This window comes from Nasonia vitripennis, chromosome 5 (assembly GCF_009193385.2).
Source record: "Nasonia vitripennis strain AsymCx chromosome 5, Nvit_psr_1.1, whole genome shotgun sequence".
In the NCBI taxonomy this organism is placed as follows: Eukaryota; Metazoa; Arthropoda; class Insecta; order Hymenoptera; family Pteromalidae; genus Nasonia; species Nasonia vitripennis.
The window spans coordinates 16,491,918-16,518,043 of record NC_045761.1 but is presented as its reverse complement, the minus strand read 5'-3'; the positions used below and the strand labels follow the sequence as shown (position 1 = coordinate 16,518,043).

Here is a 26,126-nt window from a genome sequence, read left to right as displayed (position 1 = left end):
GATAGCTTTCTAGCTGAAATTTTGATTCGCTCGCCGAATCGGAATAAGTGGCCGCTTCGCGGAAATATCAATCTTCCTGTCATCCACTTGGTTCCGCGGCGCGCGCGAGAACCCTTAAGTGCTCGGCCCCTTTCAAACGCGCAGTCTTAAGGGTCGTAGCTCTGTGTACTTATACACGTCGCGCTCTATATTTGTGTGTGGGTGTGTTTGCATCATGTACGAGGAAGAGACGGTAGGGAGATGTGGAGCTGATCAACGGAGGGTCGCGGAAAGAGCGAGTTATTCGGATAAAGCGGGAAAAGCCTTTCGTGGTATGGCATTTTTCTCCTGGTGAACTGGTGAAACGCTGCTTTAGGTGTGCTTATATGTATATGCAGATGGCGCGTGCGGGATCTAATTCGGGTGTTACCGAATTTCGCACTTATCGCAAGTCGAGATTCAACGGCGTTCGCGTGTATGGATGCTGCTATGCTCTTTTTTATGATTGCTTATCTTGTGTGCAGAATCATTTCGCGATTATTCCTCAGCTATCATACAATGATCTGTTATGGTCACCGTGAAAAAAGTTCTTTGTGCCGTATAGTAAAAGTATATAACTTGTATTGCATTTTTACGGAAAAAGGGAATAACCAGATTTCCAATAAATTACCATTAATAGCATAGCATACAATTGCGGACATAGGTATATGTACATAAAAAAACTGATAAGTGATAAACGGAATGAAGTATATGATATGATGAATATAGGATTAAAAAGTATATAATTAAAATGTATAATCAAAAGTACATAACATTAAAAGCTTTTTTACTTAGGTCTGTCAATAGCGGATGAATACTTATGCTGGATGGAAATTTTCATGAAATTATCACCGTCATAAATCCTGCTCTATATATGCATATCTGAAGAGGCATTTGTTTTATTGTGAGAGCATAGTGAAAAAAATCCTCTTAATAATTCTCAGAAAGAAATTAGATTACTCCAGCCTATGGAAAAAGATAGTAGCGGAAGAAACACGAGAACTTTCATTAACCCAATTCCGCGAGGAAAATCATTCGCACGGCAGTAGAAGAGAGTAACCCACGGCGGATCTCAGAAATTGCATCGTGACTAACCGTCAAAATTCATTCAGGACAAATACACACATACTCACACATGGAGGACATTTATTAACGCACGTCCCGCTCATAAAGAGCATTTAAAGCATTTATTAAGTTTCCTCTATTTATTCGCTAAGCGCGAGAGGCGCGTCCGGGCAAAGCTCTCGCATCAGCAGCGGCTGCGGCGGCTCAGCAACAGTCGCGCAATAATAAAAAATTCTCCCCGCAGGCTCTCATTACGAATTCAGCGCGGGCTGTCGCACACACACATAGACACATAGCTACAGAGACTCGGCTCCCTCGCATACTGTGCGGAAGCAGCAGCGGCAGCAGCAGCAGCGCAGTAGGCGAGGAGGCATACCGACACAGAGAAGTATCGCGACGCCGGCATTTTATAACGTCTCCCGCCGCTGCAGTAGATCAGACCGCTCGCAGAGGAGGAGTAGACGTCGAGAATGAAATTTAAGAACATCGTCGCCGGGACCGATAGAGCGCGCGGCCCGAATTCCTTCGCCATATAACACCCGCCGCAACGAGTATAATGCGGAATGCCATGAAGAAGGGGAGGGACGAGGCCGCAGGTCAGCTCTCTCTCTCTCTCTCTCTCTCTCTCTCTCTCTCTCTCTCTCTCTCTCTCTCTCTCTCTCTCTTTCTCTCCCTGTTGGATCATAATAAAACTGGTCACACGCGCGGGCATTCCTAGAGCCCTCGAGCTACCCCCGAGCTTTTATCTCTTTCCTCGCGTTCTTTCCTCCACTTTCCTGCGCTTTCTCCCGGCCTTTTCGGCGCCGCAAGTTTTCCCAAATTTTAACACCGCGTTTAAAGTGTTAACTCCCATCCGCCCGCCCTCCCTTACCGTTGCTAAACTAGTTCGCTGGAAAAATGTCGGAGCGAGGAATAAAATTAAGGGATTCGCCCGGCGCGGCACTCGAAACTAATACGAACTTTCGGAGAGCGTTTCAGGAATCACCGCGGAAAGGAGCGCATCGCCCCATTATCCCCGAGAAGAATAGCAGCTCAAGGAAGCAGAAGCGAAGAGGGAGAGAATTATAAGTAGCCCATTCGATGGGAAATCGATGCCTGTATTTCATCCGTCGCGGCAGCGTCAACGGCTCGCGGCCTGTAAGTAAGAAGACGAGCCATCGTCGTAGTCGTAGCTCCTAAAATCCCTAAAACGATCGAGTCCCTCGGGGCCGTCGTCGAAACGAGCGAGCAGAGCTTGCCCGCAAGCTCGTTCCACTCTCTCTCTCTCTCTCTCTCTCTCTCTCTCTCTCTCTCTCTCTCTCTCTCTCGTGCGGTAACGATAAGCCGCTTCCTCCCTCTCTCTCCGACTCGTTTTTCCATACGCGATCCAAAGTGTCATGGGACTGGACCTGAATATCGGGTAAAAATCTCTCGCCCCTATCTCCCGTCGTTCCGGCAAAATACCGTGTTATACGCGCAGCATCAAAAGCTCCGAACGCACGCATCGTCTCTCGCGATTAAGCCGCGACAACGCAAGCATGCGGCAGCAGCTATACACATACTCGACTCGCGCGCGGGCACCACTGCTAGCTGGAGAGAGAGAGGGAGAGAGAGAGAGAGAGAGAGAGAGAGAGAGAGAGAGAGAGAGAGAGAGAGACAAGTAGCTCACGTCATTACGACTAGTCGGCTGCACTTGCAAAGCCCCGGCGCTTGAATTTAATGGAGTTGTTCGCTCAACAGCGCTCTGGCGGGAAACTTTCGAACGCGCATTCACGATTAGGCGAGTAGTCCTCCTCTGCTTCTCCCTCTGTACGTATACGCGCCCATATACTCCGCAGCCGGCCGACCGACGTCCGTTCGAGTTATTAAGTATTTACACCTCGGTGCGTTCGCCCATTGCGTTATATATCGAGGTATGTATGTGAGTGTGTCTGCCGGGGCAAAGAGAGAGGAGGGCGGGAAAGTGGATTGCCGCGGCAAATCGTTTACAACCGCACACTCGCGCGTACCTATGGCTGCGGGGAGAGAGGACAACGATGTATACGTATATGTGCGCGGTGGTAAACCTTCTACTGGACGAGGGTGTGTACGCATATACACAGGCATTTCGCCGGCTGTTGAGCGTGTCTCACTGATCGTCCGATCCGATGTTGCTGCCGCGACATTATCCTTTTTATAAATAAAGTATACGCGCGGCCGTGTTTGCCAACATCGGAACAGCAGCCACTATACGCCCGCGTGTTCTCGCTTTCCATTAATCTCGTTATGAGGGGTGCGAGAGACGTACTGCGCGAGTAAATCCAATTAGTAGCCCTCTCTCTCTCTCTCTCTCTCTCTCTCTCTCTCTCTCTCTCTCTCTCTCTCTTTCTCTCTGCGACGTGCCGAACACAATGCCACGCGTACTTCGCTTTCATCCCCGAAAATAAGCGGGGAGTATGATTAAACTCCCGTCGCCCGGCGAATAAATAAGAGAGTTCGTCGTCGTTTTTTTCCTCACACCTAGTCCCCGCGCGACAGCCGAGTTCTACAGTCTCGCTTTTCCAATTTCGAATGCGCGCGCGCAGTTGCTTATAAATATTTAGCATATCAAACGGCGTTCGATTAAAGCGCTATCTTCGCGGCTGGAGATAGCTAGCGAGAGCCGGCTATCTTTGGCTCGAATCCATGCATAGTAAAACAGTAATTACGCCCGCGAAATATGATTTTCAAGGCAAACGAGTTCTACACAAAGGCGCGCGCTCACGAGCCTGGATTCCTTAAATATTATACGCAAAAATACTGCGCAGGAGAACGAGAGTTAGAGAGCGGAAAACCGTCGATTCACGTCAGAGCAATTTTTTCCGGCGAAAAATGATGTTGCGCGAAACGATAATTATCACGTAATGCGCGTACGGGGCAAGAGTAATTAAAGTAGGAAATAAAAGTCGAAGGGTCTGCCCCGTCGTGGGCGGACAAGAGGCTGCTCCTAATATACCGTCCGAGAGATGAGGAGCGATGGCTGCTGATGCTCGAGCGGCAGCAATACACAAGACGTTATTATATGAGGCGTGTGCGTGCGAGCAGTCGCTCGTCTCCCTTCGCTCTCAGGATAGCACTTGCCGAGCCATTGTGTCCGCGTCGTCGTCCGGATGCTGACATACTCCAGCGCGCGATGTGCCATTAGCTCGAAAGATTAATGGCTTCGATTCGTCCTCGAGTCTCTAGATTTTTTTTGTCATTCATTCGTTCATTAGCGAGATCGTCCCTCGGATTATTTCCCCCCGTGCTGTCGTCATCGTCGTCTACAATATGTTATTCATGAAGCTTTTTCCTTTGATGCGGATGAATTTTCAATGCGGGCCCGATATTGCCCGCGGTATTTTTTATGGCCATTTTTTATGCGCAAGCGCGAGCCTAGTCGACCAGAATTCATGTCGCGACAATCGAGTATACGAGTAGACGCGCGCGTGTGCGTGCGTCAATATTAATATCGATATATATTTATAATGAGTATTTGTTCGAGCTTCAAGCTCTGATACGTGTAAAAAACTCTTCAAACGGGCGGCTTTGTGATGTAAAGTGGAGCCGGACCACGTGCGGTTGATGAACGACGAGTTCATTAAACGCCGTATGAAATTCAATATGCGAGAATCGTAATAAACAAGTATAATAATCAGCTTATATCAGATACTCACGCTGAAAGGTATGAGGGAATTCTTGACGGACGGTATCATCCACTGCTGAAAGAGCGACATGACGACCTGGCATCCGACGAGCACCTCCAAGATCCGCTTGATTAAAAACCTGCGAGTAGAGGCGTAAGAAGATGAGAGAAGAATGAGAGCAGAAGAGGGAGATGTATAAAGCGACACGAATCCGCGTATAAAATCGCATCATTCTTCCGAGAAGAGAAAGAGAGAGAGAGAGAGAGAGAGAGAGAGAGAGAGAGAGAGGGAGCGGTTCTCCGAATTTATTCCTACTCAACGCAAAACTTATTGCGGATAAAGATTCAGCCTGACCCCCTCCCCCTCTCTCTCGGCAGTAATTTATATATACAGCCGTCCGGTCGAAGCTTCTCTCTCTCTCTCTCTCTCTCTCTCTCTCTCTCTCTCTCTCTCTCCCTCTCGGGCGAGGATGAAAGAAGGAGGAAGCCGCGTGTTTCATTGCGATAAAAAGGAGAATTTATCTCGCGCGCTATATTCTGTCTCTTGTATATAATACACACTCGGGCGCCCGCAAGTGTGTGTATATAGCGGCGTAACAGGCGGGGGGAGTGAAAGAAGGCGCCCGAGGCATTGTAAATTACATCGGGAGGAATTCATCGACGTGGATATTCCTCCCGTGAAATTTCACGGTGCGCAGCTACGTGCATACGCGAGGCGCAATACTGGAATGGCCGGAAGTGCGCCAGCGCGGCTTAAAACATAGGCGAGCGGAAGCGCAGTGAATACATCAAATCCCCCCCCCCCTTCATCCCGCCACCCCTCACCGTTTACTTTCAACAATGCACCACTGCTGTCGCCGGCCCCTGAATCTAATTTTACGAGCGCGTCTTCTTCGAGCTCTGTAAAAAGGGACAGCTCGCTGCAATCAGCGCGGTTTACTCGTAGCCGGATTGATACGGGGGTGTTTGCCGAAGGGGGACTTTTTCCGAGCTCGATTTGAATGGAGACGCCAAAGTAGAGCGCGGCGACTGTCTCGTAAAATTTTTTTCCCGGGTCGAGAGAGAAAAAAAAGTTCGGAATCGCACAAGTAGCGCCGAATGGATTGCCCGGCGAGGCGAGAGCTTCTGAAGAGCCTAACGCGGAAAACAAAGTTCGTGCGCACGCATTAATCAACTTTATGAAAACGGAATGTTTTTCGAGGCCGGAGCGAAGAGCGGCTGAGAGCTGCGCGCGCGCTTGGCAAGGCTAAATAATAGAAATGCTTAATTAATTATGAACGATGGAAGAGCGCGTGCCTTTTTCAAAGTGCTTGGGGGAAAAAAAGTTGCACCGCCGGTACGCTTTAATTAATATCCACGCTGGTGCACGAAATTTTGCAAAACAAACTGCCGTTTTACCGGAAAAAAGTACTGCCACGCGCAAACAGAGGAGGAGGGAAGAATAAAGCGTAATAGAGGTGAAAGAAGCTACAGCGGATAAAGACCGGCGCGAGACTTGTTCGGGGCGCAACTTTCTATAATTAAAAATACAGTATTAAAGGAAAACAAAAAGCCCCGCGTGGCCAGCGTGCCGGGAGTGTATAACTATATGTATATAATACATACCTCTTGCGAATCCTCTGAGTCCTCGGGAAGTTTAATTCGTAGCAAAGCGTCGGTGCCAGGATGTAGTAGTAGAGGTCGAACAGATTCAGGTTGTCCGGATATTGCACTAGAGCTTTGCCGCCGCCGTTTATGTCGTGTCTCGTTTCATCGGAGTCGCCGCCGTTTTGTTTCGCGTCCGTCGCGGCTGAAAGCAGACGAGCGAACGAGATGAATGTGCACGTGTGTAGCAGCAGCAGCATCAGTCGGCTATGGGTACATTTTTATAAATAGGATCAGTCCTTCGATAAAAATCCGATCGGCGGAAGCGGTGCAGCCGGTCTTTAATTAATTACTTTTCTCTCCCAGCGACGCGCTTTTGGCGCCTCCCCGTATACACCTACGCGCCGGCATTTTAATTAATTAGAGAACGAACGTCGGCAAGTTTCCCTGCGCGTAACTACTTGACGCTTTTTGTATCCACTGACACAATCGGGGCTTCCTCCGCCGAGTAAGAGAGAGAGGGATAATCCCTCGCGCTTTGCTCGATCGATCCCTCCTCGTCGATTAATTAATTCGCACGCCTTGACTAATGAGTTTATCGCGCGGCCGCACGGCATGGAAGAAGCGAAAATCGCGCGATTTGTCGAGTGTGTCTTCCGATAATCCAATCTGCGAATAATCGCAGACGAGTAAAGTAAGCCTCTTAAGTTTAAGCACTGCTCGATGGGGAGAGTGGATATGGCCACGAGAGGACAGCAGTTGATACGAGCGAGAGCTCGAGATTGACCGATGAGCTTGGCAAGCTTCCATTTAATCGTTCCTCCAGCCCGCCGCGTGTATAAGGAGCCGAGACGAGTAATAAGGCGCGAAGAATTCGTCCAAATGGAATTCGCCCGTCCAAAACTCGATGAGGCAGTAGCAGCCCGTGTGTATTATTTAGTAATTTTAATTAAAAGTTCCTGCGCGCTCTTCTCCGCCCGCGACGCCGAGCTGACGCACAGAAAGAGCGGTTCTACATGTCACGACTAACCAGATTATCCATTTAAATCCGGGGGTTCTCGCGACGGGCGGGATAATATTATCTCGCCGTCCGGCTGAAATTAGAAATATGCGCGCACGGAGAAGCTCGCGAGAACGATAATATCACGAGCCGGAGCGAGAGCATTTCGCATTCCGCTCAATTCGGGCGAGTTGATTGCCCCGCGACCGAAGCGAGTGCATAATATTTGAATGCGAACAAATACAAGCCACAGCTGCACGAGCCTCGGAGAGAGAGCCGCGAGAGGGGGACAAAGATTGCGCCGACAATCGTTTTAGCAGAGAGCTCATTGTGCGTGTCGTAGTTAATTTGCTCCTCCATTCCTCGCGCCGGGGATGCTGGAGAGTCTGGGCGACAGACTGAGAGACTCCTCCTCTTCCGCTTAGACTTTCTCTCTTCCGACGCTGCTCATTTCGAGATATATGAGCTGGAGGAGCTCTAAGTACCGAGGTATCTTCTGACACAAAGGCGGAATTACGTTGGCCGACACGACGACGACGACGACGACAACGGCGACGAGCGTGATTGAAAAAAAGGAGAAGAGCGCAGCCGGAGATGGAGGAGGTGCAGGCAAAAGAAAAATAATTCCGCCGACGGTGAATTGCTGCGCCGCCTGTCTCTCTCCCTCTCCTTTTCGCTTGTACCTCTCGAGGAGGACGACGAGACGATGACTATTCTCTTTTGCGCGAACCTGGCTTTTTTCCTTTCTGCAGCTCGTTCTTTTCTGCTTTTGGCTTTTGACGCAGAGTCGAAAGCCTGCTGCTGCTGTATTCTTTTTAACTCTCTCGGGAAGCCCGACCGATGCTCCAGATCGAGAGGATCGACGATCGAAATTCGACCAATGAAAAATTTGACACGGTTCCAAGAATACAACCAGCGAAGTTCGTTTAATTTCTCCGCGAGAAGCGCAAAAACACGCTCCGTGCCAAGGAGGCGGATGCGGGGAAAAAGCAGGAAATATTGTTTCGCGTGTGCATCTAGATGGGGTAAGTTTTCGCGTCTGGAATTCGCCGTCGCGCTGCATAGCAGTGGCAGCTCTTTTCGGGAGCGATGTGCGAGCGCGAGCGAAAAAGGGATACGAACCCCGCGCGCCGACAGCACGAAATCCGCGAGGCCTTGAAATTGCCATTCGTCGCTCTGCCAGAGAAAGAGCGGCTGAAGGAGACGTGAATCATCCAAGTTTTCGAATACGCGATTTCAGCCTGTGTTATTCCACCTTTTTAGATTGAAAAATGCGATGCGGCCGAGCTTTTTTGGTTGAGAAAGCGCGCGATAACAACAATAATTTCTGAGGAGGTGAACTCAATTATACGCGGCAGGAGAGGGGGGGGGGGGGGTCGAAAAGTTTCCTCCTCGAAAAGCAAAAGTTTCATTAACTTTTCTGGCAGCCGCGCAATCGAATTCACGCGCTTAATCCGGTTACAAGCACAACAGAATTCAGCCAAGAAAAGTTGAAAAGAGAGAGGTGCAGATGGAGAGAGAACACACGTCTACTTAAGAGACGCCGCGCGAAAATACTTTGACGTGCAAAAATCCAAGATTTCCAAACTCGCGACAACGACGACGACGACGACGTCGCGTCTGTGGAATTAGCGAGACGCCGACGAGTATTATATAGAAACGTACCGCACACACACGTCTCGTCGAATCGGAAAATGAGTCGGACGAGGGGAAGACTAGACGACGAGAAAGTCACACTGCTGTCGACGACAGGATGCAAAGACGTGGGGATTGACGCGCTTTTGCGAGCGGGAGGGAAAAGCGATCTTCTGTCTCTCTCTCTCTCTCTCTCTCTCTCTCTCTCTCTCTCTCTCTCTCTCTCTCTCTCTCTCTCGAAAATCGCATGAAATAGGGGCGAAGAATTTCAAAGGCTGGATATAGCATGACGAGGGGTGGAAAGAGCCCCGGCCTAAATGACTGGTTTTGAATCATTTTAATCGGCCGAGTTTTGCCCGCCAGCGCCAAGTAGTAGCGTTTCAAAGCCTCGACTGAGCATAATATCTCTCGCGCAGCGAGCTTTTATTCCATTCTCGGCAAGCTTTCGACGCGATTTTGAATTTTCCAGTGTCTGGAGGCCGGCTTTTAGCGTATACGAGCTTGCGGGGTAACCGCAAGTATGCTTTTGGCACTCGATCAACGGACGCTGTTTACACGTGTTAACTTTTGGCGGGAAGCGCTATATATGTTTTTTAGTATAGTTGAAAAACAGTCCGTTTACGCGGGGCGTGAACATTGCAATTATTTGTGAAAGTTCGGCGCGACACAGGTAACAGCGGGGATTCCGCGAAAAAAGCGCGTCGGCGAATGAAGCCGTAAAGCAAAAGAAGGATTCCATACGATTAAAAAGGGTCAGCTGGCCGTTCGCTCGGCCGAGCACGAAAATTCTCCAGAACACAGGAGAAAGAGACATAGCTCCTCCTCGGCTCTAGAGCAGCAGCAGCAGCAGCAGCTTGGGAGACTGGATTTTCAGAAACTCATCGGACCGAATGGCTGGATGGCACGCGAGCTCGCTCGCCTTATGCCAGTCGTCGTCGCCCCCTCTCTCTCTCTCTCTCTCTCTCTCTCTCTCTCTCTCTCTCTCTCTCTCTCTCTCTCTCTCTCTCTCTCGCGCTTCCTCCTTCGGGGCTTTATTTCTGCACTCGAGCGTGATACCTTCGTGTCCGACTCGACACCCAAGTTTTCGCGAGGCGCTTCTCTCTCTCTCTCTCTCCCGCTCGTCCCGGAAAGAGCTGATATTACGCGAGATTGCTTATTGAAATTTGCAAGCGAAAAGAGAGGCAGCGCGGGAAATTGAGCAGTAGCAGCAGCAGTGGTAGCTGAGCTGTACACAGCAGCGGGGCAGAGCTGCTTTATGGAAATATAATCAGTCGAGCTCACGCAGAGGCCAGCGCTTCTTTTTCTCGCGCCTCGTGCGAGTTATATACGGGTGTCTGTTTCCAAGGGATAGCTTCTCGTTTCCAAGAGCTCGATCGTTTCTGTTGCGTGCAGCAGCTGCGTTTCGCGTTCCGAAAAAAGTCTTTCCGCGATCCTAAATTGCACAAAGAAAACGTCCAGCGGCGCAGTACGCAGTGAGCGCGTATCGGAGAGTCAATAACGCGCGCATACGGCAGGGCGCGCGAGCAGAGAGAGCGAGTTCATCGGTTATAAGGTCGATCCGTAATTTGACTTTAGCGCGGTTCTGAATAATCGATATCTCTGAAGCCCAATTCCCGGAAATAGAGGTGAGCCAGATCGGCAGTTAAATTGGCTGGAAATTATCTAGCCGATCCGCGTGCCCTCTCTCTCTCTCTCTCTCTCTCTCTCTCTCTCTCGCTCTCTCCCTCTATATAGTCGTAATATTCTACATGTACGCGCTACCTCAAACGCCGCACGCAGTGCGCCATAACCCGGCGCGCCAGTATTTCTATTATATTTTCATTACAGAATAGAGCTAGCGCGCGCCCGCGAAACGCATTTATTCTGCTTCGTGCGCCTGTTCCGGCCGTTTGACGCGTGGGTTTTGCTCTTTCGCGAACTGTGTATACGTTATTATACGCGGTGGCCAGTATGTTGGTGAACTCGCGTGTCGTCATCGACTCTTCGGAGAGCCGTTACGCGCAAAGGAGCTTTTATCGGACGATTACGGTTCGCGCTTTGATCACGTGCCCATTACTGTGTCGAGTAGTACGAACTGGATACGGTCAGGCGCGCTCAATGTTTGATTTCGATTTCTCGGCTTTTATTTTCGGTTCATTCGAATTATTATTGGAAACCGCATATTGAGAGGTCAGTTCAATGCAACGTAATTAACGTACATTGCTGGGAATACGCGTATTATACTTCAGTAATTTAAGAATATAATACAATGCATCATCATTTCGCCGGATGAATTTTTGACGTGGTCAGCGTTGGTATATCACAATCCATTTGAACGCGGTGCGGTGTTTTGATACGTACCTCCTCTATATACCAGACAGCACCTTTCACATTTCAATAACGTCAAAATATTTTCGCGTAAAGAAAGAACGACGAGCCTCTGCCGAGCTCTGATTTGCATAGTGCGGCATCAGCGTTCTCGGGGTCGGCAAAAAGCTCGTCGCGCGTGTGTGTCCCACGTGTGGATATATACTTACAATGCAGATCGGTATAGCTGAAGGACTGCCGGCGCATCCTGCCCTGGGACGTAGTCTTGCTCTTAGCGCTGAGTCGACACCACATGTTCACCTGGACGTACGACCACAGCTTGAGGAAGAGGATGGCGTACAGCATGCAGACGTACATCGCTCCGACTGTAACAGCAGACGGAATGGAAATATATCGATACGTGTATATTAAATTGCGTCGTATATCTAACTCGCCGGGGATAGAATTTCGGGCATATAATTCATGTGTAACACGATATAAACGAATAATGTAATCCTTCGTTCGACATCGTTCGGCCGGACGTCAAACAGCTGCGAGCCTCGTTATAAATTGATTCGATTCGCTCTCCCGTGCGAATCTCGAATAATTCAATAGCCGTCATCAAAATTTTAGCGCGTGTTTTTACGGTAATTCGACTCCATGTACGCGCGTGTAACCAGTCGCGTTACAAATTGCGCTGGAAAATCCATGGGAGCGCGCGAATGCTTTCGAAATAAAGTGACTCTAGAGAAGCAGCGCTGGCGTCGGCCATTCATCGAGCTCCGCTAAAATATTTATAGAGAGAAAGAGAGAGCGCGCGCGTAGTATCACAAAGCGCATTCAATTTCAAATATGCGCACAAAGGGTGAGGGGGGGGGGGAGAGGTCGGACACATCAAGCGCCCGGCCTAATAGAATAATGCATTATACTCGCCGCGGCTGCTCGCGCGAGTTATATAAAATAGCGACAATGGACGGGCTGTATAAAAGCGCGACGCGCGTATGTGTGTGAGGGAAGAAAGAAGAGAGAGGGACAGGTATGTGTATCGTAATTTTGCGGCGACATCGCTTCGCGTGCCGCAAGGGAGAGTCTTCGTGACGCGGGGACACGGCATGTGTCGTGCGCGCGGCGCTCGGGATGTCCCCTTTGTGTTATGAGTCGGCCGTGTATTACTGGGAAAGTGATGCCATCGTTTATTAATACGAGATCGCGCTACTGCACGTAATCGACGTCGGTTCCCGCTAAATCGCTCGGCAATATAAACGGAACTGCCTGGAGTTGATATTGCGTGCTGTGGATTGAAATTTCACCGAGTTCCGCGAGCGTGTTTCGAAGTATTGTTTTACTTCTTTTTATGCATATGATATCGGATCAAATGGGAACGCTGAAACGTATACGGTCGCGTGTAGCGCAAAATTAGCAACAATTTCAAGAGTTGACGTACGCATTGCAGCCGTTATGATCTCGCCGCAGTTGCTACGCGATCAGCTCGAATTTTTACCCGAATCAAAAATACGCACGTATCATGGGTTACAAGATCCCAAAAAGGCCGAAACAGGCGGATCATCCAGCGATATGAGCAGTGCGACCGCAAGACACACGATATAATAATTGGCGAATGTCGTGTCTCGTGTCTCGATCGCTGGCGCGCACTCGTATGCATACACGATCGGCCGGGATAAATCCATCCGCTTAACGCAGCGACTCCATTGCAAACACGTATACGCGCACACTCTGGCGTTTACCAATTTCGGAGCAATTGATTTGCGGCCTAGGCTTAATTCGATTGAATACGTCCGCTATACTATGTGCGGTTCTCGGTGTGAGTGTCGTTGCCATGTGCGAGAGAGAGAGAGCGAGAGAGAGAGAGAGAGAGAGAGAGAGAGAGAGAGAGAGAGAGAGAGAGAGAGAGAGAGAGAGAGGGAGAAAGAGAGACATGTAACAGCAGCGTGTAGTACAGCTCTTTCGGCAAACGCTTTTTGTCGCGTGTATCCGCATTCATTTGCTCGAACAGCTTCCGACGGCGTGTTTTGACTCTCGAGCGCGCGGCTTGTAATGGCTTTCGCGACCCGTTGTTTTATATCTCGTTTGCAGCGCTTTTCGTTGTTCCAGGCCTCTCAGCATCATCTCGAGAATTAATCGAGCGGATAAAGTACATCGGAGATAATCGAGCGAGTCAATCGTCGATCCGAGCAAACAAGCAGGTTCGCAGCGGCTTATCGCTCACATACACACGGAGATCTCTCGCTGAGCACACGAGAGAGAGAGAGAGAGAGAGAGAGAGAGAGAGAGGGAAAAGAATTTAATCCGAAATTAAACAGAGACTCTCGTGCGCCGTGTAGACAGTCGAAATTCCCCGGATCTAATACGCGAGCGCACACATACACGCGGAAGAGAGTCCATTAATAAAGCAGCGCCGAAAAAGGGGGGCCGGGAGAGAAATTCTAGTGTAGTGCTAGCTATAGTGAATTTTTCAGGACATCCATTATGCCCAGCGGCAGTGCGGGAAGCGCGAGAAATAAGGTGGCCGGGGTATAGTCCATGATCGAAAGTAGCAGTGAAGTTTCTCTCTCGCGCCGTGTTTCACCGATAACGTGAGCGCGCGGCGGGATCGCATTGTATCGACTGTTGTGTACGTACCGTATATACGCGGTACTCTCTCTCTTTCTCGTCCAGGCCGCGATGCGCGCACTGCAACTTTCAGCGTGAAAATACTTTCTCAATTTTCTCCGGACGGCCGCACGTCGCGTCGCTTCTCCACGGAGCCTGAGGAATTGCTAGTTCTCGGGATAGTTCGCGACGACGGCCATTGTCACGCTATCTTTCTCCCGACCGGACTTGCACTCGCGGCGTTTCGGCCTGTCGCGCTGCGTTTGTTTCAGCCTCGCACGCTTTGTTTTAATCTGTATATCTATATATGTTTACGTATGAACGCGAAGTACTGCCTTCGGATGAATAATCCATGAGCTGCGCGCGGTGTATCGAGTAAGAGCGGCGGAGAGTCTAGTTCTCTCTCGGACCGAGTACAGTGTATTGTGTGTACGACAAAAACATCAGGGAGAGACTTTCCGTCGATGTTTCCGTCTGAATAATTCCAAAGTAGCAGTAGCGTCTTTCCCGGAATCTTCCGAGTACACGCGCGCACAAGATGATTTCCCAGTGTATAGACGCTTGGTATCCGCGAGGCATCGGCCGTCCTCCAATTTGACATGGAATACACCTCTCTCTTTCTCTTCGCTCTCGAGCATCGCAGTTACTGCAGCTATACCTATGGAGTATACTCGCGCTCTCCCTCTTTATATACGTATTGGGGATATGTAGCTTTCAATTCCGCGGAGAGGAGAAAGAGGGAGATCGCATCGGATATTTTCTGTTTTCCGCCTTTATTCGCCGCCGCCGCGCCGTTATGGACTCGTCGCTCGCTCGCTCCTTATTATATGGGACGTGAGCCGCGGTCCGGGAAAATCGTTTTTGCGAAAGGATCAGCTACTTCCTCGAAGATCTCTGTTTATACCGCACACACAAATACACACACGCAACACAGAGCCGCGCTACTCGAGAGGAGAGAAGCTTATACGTCTGAATTAATCAGGCTTGTATCCCGTGCGAGCGTCGGCTGTATCGCATCCGACACTCGCTCGCGCGCGAGAAGACGTACTAGTATGCCTTTTATTCTCGCTTTATTTATTCCTACGCCTTGCGCGCGCTGTGTTTCTCGAGCTGCCTTCCATAGCCGCGCTTTTATATGCGCACACCCCCGCACGACTCGCCCAGAATAATTAACTTGTCCGGGCTCTTATTATAACGCCTGCATCCAGCGGCACGACGAGCAGGCGAGTAATTTGCAGCGGCGTAATCGTCGCTTTCGCTGGAATAAGCGATTAGCGCGTAAAAAGCAAAACAGCTGAACGCGGAACTTTCGAATTCCCCCCGCGCCACTTACTGCAATCGATCAGCGTCTCGTTACCGCCGACACTTGCGCTCGAGCGCTGTCTCTCCGCTTCCTGCTCCCGGCGCGTCGACATGCCGCGAGCTCTTGTATACAAAGTGTCGAGGATCGATTACCTCCCGGTGTTATAATAAAACTCCTATACTTCGCTCCGCGCAGGCGAATCGGTTCAACGGACATTTGAACTCTGGCAGCCGGCGGAGTTGGCACGAGACTGTAATCGGCGCCGTTGCAAGCTTCCTCGTGCGTAAGGGCCGTATGATCGACTCCAATGCCAGAGCGAGCTCCTATAGCTGTCTGTGTGTGGGTGTGTACGCGAGGAGGAATCGATTGCACTTTGCGCGTTTGCGTCGCATGATTGAATCTGATTCGACTGTAATCGAGAGAGGCGACGTTATTAGTTGATTCGTGTGAGGGGTATGGTCAGAGTTCCTACCAGGAATTTGGTTTACTCCGCATTTCGATTGTAACTCATCAATATTTTTAAAAGAAATACGCAATAATCTGCTGCGCGAGAAACGAATTTTAATTAAACTCGATGAAAAGTGATTTTCGAATAGTATATATACAAAAAAAGAGAAGCACCGTTACCATTTCTTTGAATTAACTTTGTTCTCTCCAATCGAAGTATCGATTCAGTTTAATTTACATTTTTGCGAAAATACGAGTATTAAAATCAAAGTAACTTTATGGAGCTTTAATTTTACCGTTGAAAGATCCCAAAAGAGTGGATTAAAATAAAATCCATTTCATCAGTTAATTAAAGGTTGTATGGGCATTGAAAATGCTTTTAAAAGTTATTAATGTTCTTTAAATAAAGCTGTGATTCTTTCGTTGAATCTTCTTACAATATTTATCAACAGCGAATTCAACGTTCTGCTCTTTTTCCACGATGGGAAATGTTTTAGATCATTCCAAGGAAAAAGCCTCTATAGAAGAAGCAATAATCGAACCAATAGATATAGATTTTTAAAAATGGTGTAAACATTTTGATTAGGCTGGCACTGATCCTTACCAAAGAAAGAACGATGATAATTCGTTGTATATCTAAAATTAATTAATGCGGTGCCTCGAGTTCATTCGGAATCCTCATAACACCTCATAACACCAGAAAAGGTTCAGGGTGGGAAAAAATATCAAACTACGATGTACGAGCATACCGCATCATAAACGCGATTAGCAGTTCAGCGAGGGACAGGAAAGAAGCGAGGCGCACAAAAATGTAATCGAGCGAAGCTCGCACGCAACTCGTTACTTTTCATCAGTCCTCTCAGCGCGGCTCGTATAAAACCGAGAGCCAGCAGCATAATACAGCCTGTACTTTCGCCGAGCGAAAGTCTCGGCACGTCCGGCGTAATGGCCCCCTGGGCCGATTAAATATTTGCGGCCGAATAAAATACGAATTCCCCTGTAATACAGCCGCGAATATTATCTGGCCTACTGCTCGCGGAGGATGGCCAGAAACGTTCTCCTGCGGTTTAACGCGACCGAATAACTTCGATCCCTACTGCAGAGGACTCGAGCAAGATCCCTACGCTCCCTCCCCGTCCGGAGAGCGAGCGTTCTCGGCTAGCCGAGCCAGTTTGGAAATTCGGGGAATCCTGACCGTAGTATAGCTAGTATCCTCTGGTCCTTCGGAGCTTAGCGTCGGAAGATATCCCGATCCCACGGAGAAAGGGGCTCTCTGTGCAGCGCGTTAAAAGGTGGCAATTGACTTGTGCCCCTCTCGGGGGACTAATGCGCGCCGGATATTTATACGAGCGGCCTTCGAGATTTTCCTTCAGCGGGTGCGTACATGATGAACGCGGGGTACGTGCGCGGCTCTGAATTTTACGTACCGCTCGAGAGCTTAGCGTCTGCGGCTTTTAATTGCGCGAGCGAGCGCCTTTCGCATTAAGCGATGAATTATTGTAAGGAGGGTCGATTAAGCGGGGGATCGGGCGAAGAGTAATTGTATGCCGAGTGGATGGCGGCGATACGTATATATACGAGCTTTTTTATTGAGCTTTTTCCGGTGCTTCTAATAAGCGCGCTCGAGATGGAAGGGTGTATATCGGAAAAGTCGGTTTTTTACATTCGACGCTCGGACGAGTCCCCCTCGTGTTATTCTCTCGTCATGGAAACATTTTCATCCGTTTTTCCTCCGGAGTTCCCTTCAAAATTCTCTGAAAGAGTCAATTAAAAACAGCGAGTCTTTTATCTTTTTCCTTATCCGCCGCTTGTCACTCAAGCGCAACAGCTAATCCGCTTGAACTCGCGCACCTATACATACAGCCAGAGACTTCAATCTTGGCTGGAAAATAAAATTCCCGCCGCTCGCTCGCTAGCTATACATAATAAAAAAGAGCCAGGGCAAATCCCCTCGAGAACTTGATGAAATTCCGAAAACCATAAAAAGCCAAATCCACTATCGCCGTAGCGGCAAATATTAAAATCCGCCGGCAGAAATTCAAAAAAATTCACGCAGCCCCGTACTCCTCTGCTAAGAGAGCGAGAGAGTAACAGCGGCAGCAGCATTTCAATAGGGAACAGACATGGTTCTGCTATATACATATAAATACTTATATACAGTAGAAAATAGCATAAGAATACGTTATGCATCAATTTTTTGCTGATTTAATAGCTCTAGGCCCTAAAATGATTAATTAAAAATTCTTATGTTTGAGTGGTTTTTAAAACGACAGCTCTCCAATGTGGCGGCTCAAAGGATAAAGACCTAACCTAACATACGGGCATGTAAATACATAAATTCAGTCATCATAAATCTATTTTGATTTTGACGCGTTATCTCTCTTCTTTATTATGATTTTGGAGAAAACAATAAGGTTATTTTATGTATTAAAATTTACATGCGTTTATAAATCCATATATATTTTCATCCTTCGCGCCGCCATATTGATCACATGAACTCTCAATAGTTTAAACGTATCATTAGGAAACCGAATTTTCAAAACAATATTACTTAACAAATATTGCAGTAAAAATCGTGATTCTTGTACTTTTTTGTAAGATTTATCCTTAACTTTATTTTAAAAACGGTTTTAAAAATCATGTCTGTTCCCTATTTACAATATTCCGGACCGAGCCCGCGGCTTCTGCGCTTGACTCTCCGCTGCAGCTTTGATCCTTCCATCCGCGCAGGAGACACTGGCGCGAAGCAGCAGAGTCGAGCAGACGAGTTCAGCCTCGGGCGCTAAACGCGGAAGCCGCGTGCGACGGCCGTTATACAAGGGAGCATCTCCATTCTTTCGCGTTACGCGTCGCACGCAGAGAGGGGAAACCAATTTTGCGGCCTAATTTTGGACGGATTATCCGGTATAAACGAGCTAGTTAACCTAACAGGTTGGCCGGGCTCCAAAGCGTCGTCGCGTCGTTCCATATGTAAATACATATCCTCTGCTGCTCTCCGGCTGCGGAAAGCCGGCCCGGCCGCCGCACCTAGATACACGTGTATAGCTCCTGCTCCGCGCCGGGGGTAGACTTAGAGTATTACGAGGGGATATAAGGAGGAGAGAGAGCCGCCGCCGCAGCGACACGAGATTACTCCAACTATTGTTCCTACCTGCTACGGCTGGATTGTCTGTCTGTCTGTCTCTCTCTCTCTCTCTCTCTCTCTCTCTCTCTCTCTCTCTCTCTCTCTCTCTCTCTCTCTCTCTCTCTCTCTCTCTGTGTGTTTGTACGCTTAACTTAAAACTACCTACCGGCCCGAGCCGTTACTCCGATTAAGGCTTATCTTTCGCACCGGCGCGGACTTTTCGCGACACTCTCGTTTGTACTTTGATATTTTCTCCCAAATAGATACGACTGCAGACGCAATTTCTCCCCCTTCTTCTTTTTTTTCGACAAACTCGCCGAGCTCGCAGCCACGTACGCACCTCCGAGCGCGGAACGATAACGATGTTACGAGTCCCGAGTACAAATGCAATTGAAAGGCAGTAGTCGCATCTTTTCCCTCAAGTTTTGCCCCCTATACTCCGCGAGCGCGCGCGACGTACGCTACATACTTATATATACGGCATAGAGCGAGCGGGGGTGGCCGTTTCAGGGGCCTCGACGTTTCACGCTCTACTGCCGAACTCGTCGCGCGAAATTGACTTCTTCCTCGAGGGCCTTCGTACGTGCGTCGCAGCTCCCGTCGACCTGAATTTTTCAAAGTATGTATACCCCCGATGCGCGCGCGCGCGCGCGAAAATCGCACAGGCGTCAACGAGCTGCTCTCGACGAGGACGATGCTAATCTGCTGGAGTGTTGAGAAAGTTATTTCGAAAAATTCTTGATCGCTGCTCGCGCACAGCAATTTCGGCTGATCCGCAGAGCCGGAGCTAAAAATAACAAAGAGAGGGTATGATAAAACGAGGGCAGCGCGCGCTAGAGGGTTCACGTGCCACCGGAAATTACATTCGTACGCCAACCGGAAACTCGCGCTCGCGTCATCTCCTCTCCGCCGGTGTATGCACGCCCGCGCGACTTTGCACGAATTTTGAATAACAAATCGCCGCAACTCGCTAATCCCGGAGAATCCAAGGCGCAGAGAGGCTGTGCTGCAACAGCAGCAGTAGTGGTAGTAGTGCAGCAGCTCTACCGGTCCCTCGACGCGGATGCTGACTTTCTTGGCGTAGCGAGCAAGCCGAGAGGGTAAACAAGCCGGAATACTAACTGATGTAATAATCCGAATAACGAACTTGCCCCCACCCCTCTCGCTCTTGAGCCGCTGTTGGCAACAAACGTGAATGCCCTACTTCGCTCTCAAGGATGTGCTCCTCGTAAATTCGACGAAGCTAGCGCAGGGAAATGACCTTCTTAACGAAGCAAAAGATGCGTGCCTAATTTGCAAGAAACTTTGATAGCCGTCCTATAATTTCGTTACACTTCGAGTTGAACTTTTCCTTCTTTGTGCGCAGCCTCGAGCCGTAGACTATACCCTCCAACGCGCGCGCGTAATTCGAACCGCGAGCTGCGCACGGACGGATATCATTTAACTTCAATTTCGGAGTTGTGTCTTCTTTTATGTATTATACGCCGGCGCTCGTCGCGCGTGCGCGAAAATTTCAGCCGGAGATGGCAAAGTTTTACGAACTTCCGTTCGCGAATTATGGGGCGCAGTCATCCGTCCGTTAATGATAGCGCCGCGCTTGTATATAAAATATGCCGCACGTCCGGGTCCGTCTATATACGTGTATATAGGGAGCGCGGGCCGAGTGTGCGCGAGTCTGAGGACTTTCCACAAAACAATACGAGACCGAGTGGCACTTAACGCGGCGGGCAAATACTCGACTCACTTTTTGCGCCCGCTGCAGCAGCAGCCACCCCCCATTTTTATTGCAATGCGCAGCGGCGGCGGCAGTGGCGAATGGGGTTTTGTACGTGACTGCGGGCTTTCATCGACCAAAACTCTCGAGAGCACCTCAGCCGCGCATATACCTGTCCAGCGTAGCATACACGCGCGCAGCTACACACGGACAGTCGACGTATAAACCGTATTTTCCAACCAACTTTCTAAACAAAGTAATTAATCAAATTTCAACGGGCAGCTGGCGGCCGTACTATTTTCGAACTTGTTTAGCGGGTGTTCGAAACTTCCGCTGCGAGAATGGCGCTCATCGTTTACTTGTGTACCGGAGGTCGCGCACCGAGCCAACTCGCGAGTGTGTGTATAAGGAAACGCAATTTGCCCGCCGACGATAGAAGACTCTTTCGCTCGACGCTCTTGGAAAAATGATTAGCCGTCCGCAGCGTCTCTAGCTGCAGTGTATAACGACTCGAAATTACATTATGCGATTAATTAATCCGCAAAAGCAGCGGTGTACGATTAAGATGGACATCACGCGAGGCGATTCGTTCACACGAGCGGCCGCGGCGGCGATTCAGCTCACGTTCGAAGGTGCCGCGGCATCGTGTCCCTAGTTTGAAAATGCATGCGCGCACGAAGCTCGTCCGCAGGACGACGACGTGTTTGCGCGTTATTCTAAGCCGCTCCTGTGCAGCTCCGGTCGCTCACTCTCGGCCGTTTTATAGCCGAGTAAAAGCGAGCCAAGAATGTAGCAGAGGCCACTCGACGATACTTTCGAGTGCAGTGTAAGGAGCAGCTGCTCGGCCACTCTCGCGCCACTCGACTAAATGCGCCAACCCGAGCTGGGACTCGCGATTCTCTTCCGTTTGATCCGGCTCTGATCGATGGCCGAGCTGCCGGTGTAATTGAAACGTCGTCGGCTGAATATTTTAATTAATCAGCGCGCGGAAAATTCGCGCTCTCCCTGGGGGCATCGACGAGTCGCTCGATCATTCGGGGCCGCGCCGCGCGGATAATAGATCAAGTCAGCGCTCGGCCAGAAGTACAACGAGATGCGGCGCGGCAGCCTTGTAATTACATTTGCATGCGGCCGCCGACGCGATGGCCGCGCTGTGCTGTGTGTGTGTGTGTGTGCTTATATTCCCGCGTCGCGTTATTTGCATGACGACGTGCGTCGAGTCCTGGAATTAAGTGGATCATTGTTTAATTGTGATTATTATACGGAGATCCACAGTCTCTTCTCTCGACTATACACGCGAGGCGACTGTGTTTGTTCGATCCGGTTTTTGTACGGAAAAACGAAGGAGGTAGACTTTGCCAGAATAAATACGCCCTGGCGGCCGACGTGATTTAGACGAGTGAGCACACACTCATTGTCGGCGGTGCGCGCTCCGTTTTATAATCGCGGCGGGAGAGTCGAGCTCGAATTTTCCCTCCCGAGTTTATTCTCTCGCAGCAGCGCGAGGTTTGCTCGTTTCATTAGACGGGATTCCGAGACGCCGGGAAAATAAATAGCGCGTCGCGGAGGTGTGCATGTCTCGCGTAACGGTGTTTGTCGCCACTGGCGAGTAATTTTATAGAATTCGGGGGACGTAGAGGACGATGACGGTAACTCACTCAGACTAAATCCGGACTCCTTCACGTGGATGACGACCATCGGCATGAGGACCATCACGATGAGGTTGACGACGTGGAACACCATGCCGGGCCCGTGAGCCATGATATCCTGGAAAACAAAGTGAGAAATCAGCAATCAGAGCGCTGGCTCGCTTCGTCCGGTTCGCGAGAGCGGAGGAAGCGCGATTCGAAAACATTCTCGAGAAGCGTGTTACGTGCGCCGCCGGAGGAAGAAACTTGCGCGCAGCCCCTTTGAGAGAGCACCGAGTGAATTGCGAGTATCCGTAGCTGCTGCAACAAACCCCTTGAACCAATCACTCCAATGTGAAGATCTCTTACTTGCGTCCGAGATACTCGACAAACTCTACAACGTTTACCGAAGTACCGGGGCTGCCTCTACTACCGCTGCAGCTCGAAGCAGCTATATACCTGTTTAACTCAATAGCTAAAGAGCGAGCCTTTGCTCTGCCTTCCGGAAGCCCGATTTCCCTTATTCCCCTCTCGCCGCGCCCGCCCCCGACATTGTAAATATAGAGAGCCGAGCGCGCGCTGTGTATTTGGCAAATTGCATTTGCCCGTTCCGACTGACTCGAGAAAATCAGGAGAAAATCAGCTCTGCTTTACGGCTTCCAGCGTAGCTCTTCCTCCCTCTCCCTCTCCGACGATTCCCGCACCGAAGGGTCCCTGTCCGACCGCGGCGTAAAGCTCGATATCTAAATTAATAATCGAAGCAGCGACACAGCAGCGGCAGCAGCAGCGCGACGTTAATCCAGGCGCGCAGTTCCGAACTCTCCCGTCGTAAAAGGCGAGTCGCGGAAAGAGGACACAATCCAGTTTTATGCCGAGACGTAAAGCTAACTACCGGGCGTTTTAGCCGACTCGGCCGGAAGACAAATTTCCATTTGTCTTGCTGCAGCTGCACGCGGAAAGAGCCCTCGCGAGTTTACGGAAGCAATTTCCTAGAGATGTAACTGCGTGTATCGATACACACACGAGCCCCCCGCTGTAATCGATCGCGCCTCCGTAAGTGCGCACGCTGCATTTACGCGCAGCTCGGCTATTTGCACACTCCGCGAGCGACCGACGAAATTTGCAGGGTGGTGAGTACCTCGTTAATTCGTGTCAATGTTCCCATCTCACACGCATATCCATACGTACGTGCCGCATGGATGTGCGGAGAGAGATCGACGTACGCGCTTTCTATCTCTCTCTGGACGCGTATTCGCGCATCCGGGGAAAAGCAGGAAATTCAGCTGGACGCGAGCGATGACGTGATCGATGACTCGGCGGAAAGAAGCTGTCGCAAATAATTGACGACATGTTGCGCGTTGCCACTGCCGCTGTTGCTCCGATTTTCGGACCATGGCTCGCTAATGAAGATGAAGAGCTTTTCGCGCGCGTTCGTACGAGCTGCGATTCTCGATTTTTCACTCGATACTCACCATCGCCAGGCCCTTCTCGATCAGCAAGCACAGCATCACAGGAACCACGGAGTCTGAAACCAAAGCAGGAACGTCCGATTATTGTACAGTCTGTGTCTGACACAACCAGTGCTCGCACTACTTAAACCACCGACGCTCGGTTCAGAAGTCGAAAATTCTCCGCCATGACATGTCTGGCGGTGATAGTAGTGGGAGTAGACGGCGCAGCGTTCGCGTGTCGAGTCATGTCAGGACAATTGAAGAGCGACAAAAGGTGTCAATGCGCTCGCGCTTACATGCCCCCCGGCAAACATTACACGGCGTAGCGCTGCTGGAAGCAAACGAGCTGACTCACGGGGAATCGGTTTCGACGCGTCGTCTCGCAAGCTTGTCACTCAAAGCGCGGGAGACCGGAAACACACGCTACAGCATCAGTGCAGTGCGGCAGCGGAAAGAAGAGAAGGCCACTCGACTCGCGACCGGAATTGAGCGACAAGAAAGCGAGAGAGAGAATTCCGTGCGCACCGAGTGTTTTCGAATTTTCAGCCCCGATGCGTTCCCGAGGAGAGTAGGCGGATACACAGAGGGGAAAAATAACGCTGCTGCACAGGTGGCTTTGCACGCGAGAGGACGAGCATCTGGCATTATTGTTGAGGAAATTCCGCTCAGACGTTCCGCTGCTAGTTCTTTGTTATCTTGCGATCCGGGCGTTTTCGGCTATGTGGGAAAATGCGAAAAGCACACGCGAGAATCATCCAATTAGCGATGATTACGACAGCGCCAGACGTCGAAAGTATCACTCGTCACGTGCTCTTTGTTTTGTGATTCGCGTTATGCATGCAGCGCTCGGGACTTGCTGTCGGAGCGCTTTTTTACTTTTTTTAATTAAGATCCGCGAAGGGGCTTTCGAGCCACCTTCTCGTCAAATTTCTCGAGTATAAACGTCTGGAATGCTTGGATTTTTAAATTAGCTTTATCACGTCCTCGTCGAGCGGCTTTGAAGAGCTTTTAATTGCACCGTGTGTGATTGACGAGCACGCTAGAGTTGCTTAAAATACAACGTTTCATCGTTAACCCGCCACTGAATCATGCATCTACGTCAATTACCCCGCTTCGGCTCTCTTTTCCTCTCAATAATCAAGGAGAATAAGAGCTCGTTCCAGTCGGCTAATTCGCACATTAAATGCGCTCATAAAGAAAGCGAGTTCCGCCGCGAGTGGCGCATAAAGAAAAGCCATAATGACACACGGCAGTGCGGCGTGGCGTCGACGGCAGAAACAGTAAAAAGCCGCGCGCGGGTTTATTAAAAAGCTGGCGTAAATATTCATCACGGAACCGCGCGGGCAAAGTCTAACACAAAACGTCGCTCTCGCGCGCATATAGCAGCTCTTTTCGAATCATCCTATACACTGCGAGGTGTACGACTCGCGCTTATTGCGCCCGGGGCTGAAAAATAGGTGGCCGGTTTTCGAGTGTCTCCGCGCGCGGCTGATTTTATTTCGCGTCTCGCTGCGGGACTCAAAGGAGCGAAGAGAGCCAAAGAGGAAGGGAGAAAGAGCTGAATTCGGTTTGCGCGCCCGCGTCTACGTGTATGTGTGTGTTAAGCTCCAGCTCCCAGTGCACTAATAGAAATGAATGGAACGCCTTTACCGCAAAATTCGTCCTCGTTCCACGGGCTCTCTTTTTAGCAGTGCGGGGAGTAACGCAACACGGCGTGAAAAAGCAGTCCGCGCGGCTCGATTTGCCAGAAACAAAAAAGGAAGAGGAGATATAGCCGTGCGCGAGTAGCGCCGGCAAGAAAGCTGCGCAGGAGGAGGAAGGAGAAAGGAGGCTAGAAAAGCTCTAAATAGTCGCGCTCTCTCTTTCTCTCCGTGCTACGGTTACTCTTTCGTTCGGTGAAAGCAACTCGGGAATTCCTCTGTACACCTGGAAACGTACGAGCATTAGAAGTTAAAGTATTATAGGCTTTAATTCCTCAAAGCTGCACGGGAATAAGAGTAACGCCGCCGCGGGGGGCCTGGAATTTCAACAAACTGACCATCAAACTTGCTCGTCGGCGATTCGGCTTCCTCTTTTTTTCTGCGGGTTATTTCGCTGTTTTCCTTTTTCCTCGTTTTTATCGCGCTCTGTCGGCTTTGGAGAAATTTCTTTCCACCTGGTATAATTACCGATTTATCGCGGCGTGATTAAGACGCAGCTCCTTGGGAGCTGAGTTGAACTAAGGCGCATAAAATTTCTCAGAGTAGCTGAATATAAATATGAACTTTGTGCGTAAAATAATTTTGCGCAAGCTGTTTATTACAGCTGATTATAAGGGCGCTAATTAAAAAACCTTTTCAATCTCGAGTAGTTACACGAAACCGCGTGCTTAGCGTCTTCTTAACAAAGTTCCGTAAAGCCGTAAAAAGTAACACTAGATGAGAGTTATTAATACTATCTTTTCTTAGACTTATCAGAGGTGGCACATCTTATTTTAAAGACCACTTTGACATTGTGCAAAAATAATACGCGCTGCCAAAAAGTAGGACACTATAGACATCATGCTTACATGTCACGTCATCCTTCTGAATTTTTTCCGAGGAATAAATAAATTGCTCAATACTTTAGCATGACGCAGCGGAAATACACGCTGGTCTCGT

At 49.7% G+C, this 26,126-nt stretch overlaps 1 protein-coding gene across 1 annotated transcript in view; it reads right to left on the bottom strand.

The window, feature by feature from the left end:
* LOC100116518 (diacylglycerol O-acyltransferase 1) overlaps positions 1-26,126 on the bottom strand; it is an 86,270-nt gene that overhangs the window by 13,514 nt on the left and 46,630 nt on the right. The window contains exons 4-8 of the mRNA XM_001600943.6: positions 23,509-23,561; positions 22,067-22,175; positions 11,441-11,596; positions 6,311-6,494; positions 4,737-4,845 (exon numbers count right to left, since the gene is read on the bottom strand). Coding sequence (XP_001600993.2) covers positions 4,737-4,845; positions 6,311-6,494; positions 11,441-11,596; positions 22,067-22,175; positions 23,509-23,561 — 611 coding nt within the window. The remainder of the gene's footprint in view (positions 1-4,736; positions 4,846-6,310; positions 6,495-11,440; positions 11,597-22,066; positions 22,176-23,508; positions 23,562-26,126) is intronic.